The sequence below is a fragment of the Choristoneura fumiferana genome, chromosome 4 (assembly GCF_025370935.1).
Source record: "Choristoneura fumiferana chromosome 4, NRCan_CFum_1, whole genome shotgun sequence".
Taxonomy (NCBI): Eukaryota; Metazoa; Arthropoda; class Insecta; order Lepidoptera; family Tortricidae; genus Choristoneura; species Choristoneura fumiferana.
The window spans coordinates 20331374-20339828 of record NC_133475.1 but is presented as its reverse complement, the minus strand read 5'-3'; the positions used below and the strand labels follow the sequence as shown (position 1 = coordinate 20339828).

General features: G+C 37.3%; 1 protein-coding gene across 1 annotated transcript in view; it reads left to right on the top strand.

Annotated features, from left to right (window-relative positions):
* Positions 1–1154: 1154 nt before the first annotated feature.
* LOC141427220 (aminopeptidase Q-like) overlaps positions 1155–8455 on the top strand; it is an 11913-nt gene continuing 4612 nt past the window's right edge. The window contains exons 1-5 of the mRNA XM_074086444.1: positions 1155–1258; positions 3648–3720; positions 6219–6484; positions 7452–7643; positions 8144–8298. Of these exons, the coding sequence (XP_073942545.1) occupies positions 3661–3720; positions 6219–6484; positions 7452–7643; positions 8144–8298 (673 nt within the window). The 5' untranslated portion in view covers positions 1155–1258; positions 3648–3660. The remainder of the gene's footprint in view (positions 1259–3647; positions 3721–6218; positions 6485–7451; positions 7644–8143; positions 8299–8455) is intronic.

Genomic DNA, 8455 nt, shown 5'->3' with positions numbered 1-8455 from the left:
GCAGATATTAATGCTGGTACTGTACAATTGTTCTGCTTACAAGCAGTGTTCAATAAAGAGTCAACGTAGACAACATTTATTGAGGAAGTCCAAGCACCACAGTCACCTGGCTCGCTTCATGTACCCTCGATTATTTCTGTGACCTCATGTCACTTATCCAGTGACGTCTATTGCTCATCTAATCGCACTTTTAGGGAGTCATCGAGAGGGGGTATCTCGAGAACCTTAATAGACAGACACTGAAATTTAGACATATATGTATTATGTACTAGCTGTTGCCCGCGTCTCCGTGTGCGGAACCCTTTCTCTGAACTCCAACTATCTCCTTACCGCATTTCGTCTAAATCGGTTCAGTGGTTGAAGCGAGAAAAGGTGACAGACAGATAGACAGAGTAATTTTCTCATTTATAATATTAAGTAAGGAAGTAATGATTTCTACTGCTGCCTAATTTTTTTTATTTATTTTTATTATTTACCCCCTATTTTACCATAAATTGATTAAATTTATCTGACAGATAAATGTGATGGGGTCTCTGTTTGTTTTGTTCAAATAGAGGAGACGGCATCACATTTATCAGTAAAATAAAATTAAGCAATGGGTGTGAAACAGTCCCTTAGTGTTGTAAACTAAATAATAAAAATAAATTTAAGAATTAAGGCGACTCCATACAATAAACGTATTTTTATTTTATTTTAGTTACTTAAATACCCCCCTAAAACCGACTGATGCTTGACCTCTATAGAAACACTCTATAGAGACAAATAGAACGAAAAGAAAGAGGGGTCCCATGCAGAATATACGTACGTTTTTAAACATATAAATCTCGAAGTCGGAATAATAACAGACATAACTGCAAATAATATTCTCATAATCTCCTTCAGCTTCTCGTTTTTAACCCCCGACGCAAAAAGAAGGGTGTTATAAGTTTGACCGCTATGTGTGTCTGTGTGTGTATCTCTGTCTGTGGCACCGTAGCTCTTAAACGGAATTTGAATGCGGTTTTTTTAATTGAGAGCAGGTTTTCTAGCGATGGTTCTTAGACATGTTTCATCAAAATCGGGTCAGCCGTTTTCAAGTGAACACCGAATATGCAGAACCCAATCCTCAAAGCGAACGGGTTCTGTTGATATGTACGCTAAACGAGATTTACAATTACATCAACGGGCCAATCTCGGCCGAATGAGGCGCATCCTGTGCGATTGTGGGACTGCGCAGACCCAGCCACGACAGTGCCGTCCCGCCTGCACGACAGAACACGTAAGTACACCTGGATTATTTATAATAATAAAGATTTTTATTTCGGACAACTTAGAGGAACATAATTGTTAATTTCCAAAACTTATTAACTAAGGTTATTCAGTTAAGTTTTTACAGTTACTTGCGTCTCAAGCCAAGTTCAAGCTAACAGAACTGGCGAGCAGCACTCGTAATTTCACCCGACCCATTTGGAGCCACTTTTGACGCCCTCATAACTCAAAAACTATTACACATAAACATGTCAAATTTGGCTAATTTATTGAACCTCAAACGGTTATTTAGATATTAACATCCAAAAATCGTCATTTTTATCACTGACTCATCTATAGGTCAAAATTATAACCCAGTTCCAGATGACCTAGAAAGTTCAAATTTGGCATCCAGATAGGTAGTTGGGTGAATACAAAAAAATAAATGAGAAACTAGTAATTTTTTATCATTTTACTCTAATTTTTAAATAAAATTATTTCTGTACAAAAAATAATGATAGGTATCCCATGAAAACATAAGTGTGAAATGAGAGACAACTTCACTATTATGATAAATGCCTTATTTGTTGACTTTAACGACAAAAGAAGTGAGATGGGTGCCAAGTTCAATGGTCAGTCCTGAAATTATTTATAATAACAATTTAAAATATTTTATAACAAATTAAAATATAATTTCTTCTTATAACTTAGGATAATATATTGAAGTCTGAGGTCTGACTTGGCTGGTTTTCATAATAATATACGAATTACTATTAAGTATAACTATACAAAGGCTGCCAATCCCGAAACGTCTGAGGATAATGAGGCGGAGACGAGATGTGGATTCAACTAATATGATTGGTCGATCGTCTGCGCCTCAGTGTAGCCGCAGCCTAAGATATTACCAAACAAACGAAGAAATTGTTGTTGTTTTACCAAGGCCTTCATGAAATATACCTAAAACCTCAGGCAAATTACTTTTACGAAATATACAACACAACATGATTGCGAATTGACACATATGAAACATCGCTGAGAACTACATATTGGGATAAGTAGGGGATTAGTAGAGGAATATTACTCTGTAGACAACAGTGGTACAAGATAATTCTTAGTAACACAATTTTTCTGGATCAATTTTATGTTATTAGTCAGGTGCTAGTCGTATTAAGGCAGTACTTGTATGGGAACAAGAAACCAGGGATACCTGTTGCAAGCCAAAAAGAAGACGTGTTCAAAATATTTAGAATTTTTAGTTTTGCATTGCGAACGGCGTATACCTACAACAAGATCAAGACCAGACAAAATAATATAATATCTTCTGATATATAAAATTCTCGTATCACAGTGTTTGTAACCGAGCTCCTCCGAAACGGCTTGACCGAGTCTGAGAACAAGACGTAAACTATTTTTCATACTGCTACGTGAACGGAGTCGCGGGTAACAGCTAGTATAATATAATACGACTTATGATTGGCTAGATTATTTCTCGTCCTGTTATTTTGTACGACTAAGCAGGCTACTCAAACGAAAGAAACAATTTTATTATGAAAACGGTGCTACGGTACAATCAGTCTGGAGCTGAAATCCTTGAGGCCAATTGAACGAGGCAGACCATACCCCCTTTATTTATGAATACAATATAATCTTTCATTTAATGCGTTCATTCAAAGATTGACGATGATTCTTTGACAGCCTCAGTAAAACATAATATTTTTAAAGTGATCATCATCCTACGAAAAAGTAAGTGTTCACGAAATTCATAGTCAAAATCAAACCTGAAGTGTCGTATAACGTTTTAAACTTTCGTGATTTTCACTTATTACGTAGTCAAAATACCACATACGGGACTTATCACGCTAAAACACACGAGTAATTACGTGTGCCGTGTTTACGAGTAGACTCCACGTGGCCACTGTAATGTGGTCAAAACGTCGAGGTAAATATTACTCGTGTGTTTTAGCGTGATAAGTCCCGTTTGTGGTATTTTGACCGAAGTATCAGCGTTTCAGTTTCAGCTTGAGTAAAAGTACTTTTGTACTCGTTTGTCTAGTCAGCTGTATGTTCTTCTCAAACCGATTCTCGTGAAGTTTTATAGGCAGGTTCTATAATTATGTTTTTGTTAATTCCGTTATTTTTAAGCCTTTTTGAAGAACTTACAAGGTCTACTTATGCAATATGAAATGTTTACTTTTAAGTCTGGACTGATGTTTTGTATCCTTGTATCTAATCTTGACTGTGTGTGTTTGCAGTACCAAATAAACGTTTTTATTTATCTATCTATCTATCTACTTACAAAACAGCAAAGGTAAAGTTAGCAAAGGCAGTAGTAACATTAGAAATTAGGGAAAAAAAATTAGACACGTCATACCTACACTGCGTCATCTCCACTGAATTAATTTTACCTCATCTGTTTACAGCATAAGGAGTACGATGATCGCCCTGACGCTGCTAGTGTTGTGCGCGAGCGCCTGCGCAATGCCACCGGATAAGGTTTGTTAGCCGCCTGTTGACTTCGTTAAGAACTTATTTCGAGGCCCTTGTTGGGTCACTTTGACTGTTGACCCGCGTTTACGTCATGTTCAGATCAAGATCGGGCCAAAAGCATAGACTGTGTATACAGTAAAGTTAAACCAGCTGATTCTTGAGCTTGTTTGTTTAATGTAGGTATGACTTAGAGGTATGCGTAATGTTTTACAGCAGAGGCCGTATTGCCGAACTTTCTGGCGCTCGCAATCGCAATCAAATGACAGTTTTCGCATACAAAAACTGTCATTTGATTGTGATCGCGAGCGCCAGAAACGTTAGACAAGGTCAGAATTCAAATTCAAATGTACACTAATGTCATTCGGAACTCGAAGCAAAAGAATGGTTTTCTTTTTAGGGTTCCGTAGTCAACTAGGTCAACTAGGAACCCTTATAGTTTCGCCCTGTCTATCCGCGGGTATGCGCAGAGAGCGTTAGTACTAGAAAGCTGTAATTTGGCATGAATATATAATATATCAGTCACGCCGACAGTGGTACAATAAAAAAAAAAATATTTAGGTTACCTCCCATAGACGTAAAGTGGGGGTGATTTTTTTCTCGACTAACCCTATATTGTGGGGTATCGTTGGATAGGTCTTTTAAAACTAAGCTAAGACAATTTTCTATTCAGTCATCTGTTTGCGAAATATTCAACTTGAAAGTGCAAATTTTCATTGAAATCGAGCGTCCCCCCCCTAAAATCCAAACTGTGGGGTGGAAAAATTTGAAAAAATTCAGAATGGTAGAAAATATTTAAAATTTTCAAGGAAAATCATAGCGGCTAAGATTGCTTGAGAATTATTAGTATTTTAACAGTAAATAGCAGCCTAAGGTATAAAATATACCTAAACTTGGAAGATTCAGTACACAATACGAAATCCTTAGAAAAATATTATTTGATTTTTTCGTAATGGTAAATGGCTACGGAACCCTATCCTGGGCGTGTACGACACGCTCTTGGCGGGTTTTATTTTTTAGTTGGAATCTCCAGGAAAATGAAGAAAACCGAGAAGTCCTGAGCGACACTACCTAACATTCTTAATGTATACCATCTTGATGTGTGAGTGACAACTTAGACTTAGAGTGCTGTTTCTTCTATACATACCTACAGGCACTTTACTTTCGTATAATAATCAAATGAAATGTTTCTTTCCGCTCGGCTACTAATTTTGTTGACATATTCGTGTTACCTTGCCCGTGGTGTTACCGACTGACTCCTAGCGTCAACGGCCGACTTTATTTGTTATTTTAGTAAGGAAAGTACGGCACGCACTAGAGTACACGTGATAATCTATCATACGATACCTTTTATACTTATCCATGTCCATTACTAACAATAACCAATAGTTTGGAATATTACTTTATAACGTTAACTCACAACTTCGCTCACGTGAATCACTATAATAAGCAGTTTATCTAATCACGGGATTTGCTGAATTCCCTTGGGAATCCCAATAAATTATATCGTGATCTTAATATTACGTTGCACGAAATTAACTCGTGCTAAATTTTACACTAATTGACTAAGCTGTTAAGATTTTATGTGTTTATCCTAATCTTATGGGAATATTGACAATTATTTATATCCAGCATAGGTACCATCTACCAAACATCAAATTTAATTTTAAAACCACTGTAAACTTATTATTGTTGTCTTTTAATCGTTAGCAAATACTCTTTTCAATATATTTCTAAAGAAAAAGCATTTAATTGAGTATACACTTAAAAATATATTTTGATATTATTTGTTCTAAAATCAATGTTTAACTGCTCCAGAAATCTGTGCAGAAATAAACAGCAGCCGTGAAAAGCTCATGTGTGAATCTACAATTAAAAAACCGACCAAATACTTCGACACGGTCTCCGGGGCGGTTTAGCTGTTCAAAAAACCATTATCACGCTAATGTAATGGGATTTTTCCCGCTTTTGCACACTGGTCGAAAGTATGGACAGATGAATCAAAGTTCGAAGTTTGCATATTTTGTGTTTGGTCCTAAAATTTCTGACGGTAGTGTAGTGATATCCGGACTTAACGTGGGCGTCCATTTAGTTCTTTATAAAGGACGCAGGGATCCAGGAGGTTAGGGTAACATAGTCATCGTTAACCTTGGATAAGGAGTGACATAAATTTGGCCACTACTAAAGCCTAGATTTAACAGTAAGCTCGGATTTAAGATTTAAGTAGTGTACCCTAAAAAAAACCCACCTAAAAGCTTTTCACTAACCTGTCGTCTACATTAAACGAGATAGCTGTGCCTTCCTGGGTAAGACAAATTCATGAACTAAATTCAATTATCTTGCTACTTCACTACCATACACACCACACTGCAAGTGGTGATAGTTGGTTTTAGTATAATTACATGTATACTTATGTGCATCGAGATAGTCATCGTTTCCGTATCATATAAGATACAACCAGTTCAAATGCTTTTGAGCTTTACGCAAAGATAACTTGGTATTTCCAGAACATCCAACCAATCCACATAATCAAGACGCGAAGTATAGACCTCAACAACGCCCACTCCCTGACCATTGAGAGTCGGCTTGAGAAAATCGTAGAGCCTACAGGATACCGGCTTGAACTGGAGCCGTATCTAGAAGATGGAGTGTTCAAGGGCCACGTCAGTATCAACGTGACCTGGCTCCAGGATGCTGATGAAGTGAGCGTACACTGTGCCCATGAGATTGAGATCAGTAATGCGGAGGTTAAAGCGCACTTAACAGCAGAATCGTAAGTACTAGAACCCACCACTACCACCATTATGAATGGTGCTTCTCCACTGTATGGTTTAAATGATTTGTCTTCTTTGGAACTTTTTGATATGCCTGGGTGCCTTTACAAAGCGAGTGTAGCCTTTCCTGAAAGACCGGTAATGTACTACAATGATGCTATAGATAGATGTATATCGGTGGCGGTGATCGGACTTGCCATCTCATGAGACCTACCCGTTTTACGGCTTTAGGATAAAAAATAAAATTGCCTCCTAACAAACATAACCTACTGATTTATAACTATTTGTAAAACATCGTATAGGTACCGCGCTAGGTTAGGTATATCTACATACTTTGTTGTATTGGTTGTTCTTGCTATAAGATTTTAAGTCCTACTAGGCAAACCTACCGAACTTATGAGGTCGGAACCTCACCTACCGAATTATGGCTGATTATTAGTATTTTTTAACTCCTGATCACCGACTTAAAATCATCGTATTATAGGTAAGTAATACAATATATTTGACAAGCATCTTCATAGCAATTCCTACAACCTAACATAACATTAAGGAATTGGCTACGCTAAGTATAAATAACTGTGGTTTGCATATTCTCGTAATTATATCATCGACATAAACTTGCCCACTGGCTCACCTACGCATAGCTTTTGTAACGGTTGAATTACACGGTAGAGCAGTAAGATTAATTCGCCATAAGAATAAAATGACTCATCGAAGCCAGCACACGCTACAAATAACTACTAAACTGAACAAATACGAGGAAACTAATATTATTTTTATAGTTTTGAATGAAATGTGTCGGCACATCACGAACTTATTTTTTACCTAACTCAATTTCTGTTGCCTTGCCTGTATTTTTGCTTTCACGTCTATTTTAGTCAGTTATTTTTATCTGTTTCTACAAGTACCAACTGCAAATGAATTGATTATGAGTATGAGTAACCAATAATCATTATTTATATTCAGGAAAGAGTTGCAAAAGATCACAGTCAAGAAGATCACGACCGACCCCAAGAAGCCGATCGTGTCGCTTCGTCTGGAGAAAATAATCCCCAAGGGCTGTAAAGGAAACCTGGACTTCAGTTTCAATGGGAATCTGGAGACCGCGCAGACCGAGGCCTTCTTCAAGACCACTTATATGCAGGATGAAGTGGAGAGGTAGGATTATTTATTGTATCAGATCAGAGTGGTATCAGATTACCTCGATTCCCTATCGATGTGAGTGTCCTGTAGATCGAGATTGATCTATCACTTCTGCTCTTTTGCTTAGGCTTTTTAAATATTTGTTTGTAGACCTCCTTTAAATTCCTCCATTCATCATCATCATGTAAAAACTTTTATTTCTTTTTCTTATTTCGAAGTAAATGATTTCTTTCTTTCTTTCATTCTGTGGATTTTCTCAATTTCGCGTAAAAACGGGATTTGGAAGAGGTTTGGTAAATATATAGCTGTACATTTGGAATAAGACTTAGTTTACTTTTATCCCGTTATTTCCTCCAAGTAAAATCTTAACCACTGCATTTAGAGACGTGAAATTTTGCACGGGTATTCATAAGACTACTATGTAATCTTTGGGAATTACCATGAGAATTTAGTAAAATAGGTTTTCGCATATAAAGCCTAGTAAGTAGTACCTAGTTAAAGTAAACATTCCACAGGATCGTGGCAGGCACGCAGCTTCGGCCCAACAACGCGCGCCGAATGTTCCCGTGCTTCGACGAGCCCGGCTACAAGACGCCATTCCAGCTGAGCGTCGTGCGGCCGAAGACATGCTGGCTCTCAGTAACATGCCCGTGGCGAGGTCTGAGGAAATGTAAGTCGTTAAGTTTTAGACTATCGCGGTCATTTCTAATTCTATGATTAAATATCGAGCTTCGTTAAATCAATGTACGCGGAACAAAACCCGAATTTTAATAATAAAATATGTAAGTTATAATTTAACAAGCTATCGATAGACCTGTGCCCAGCAT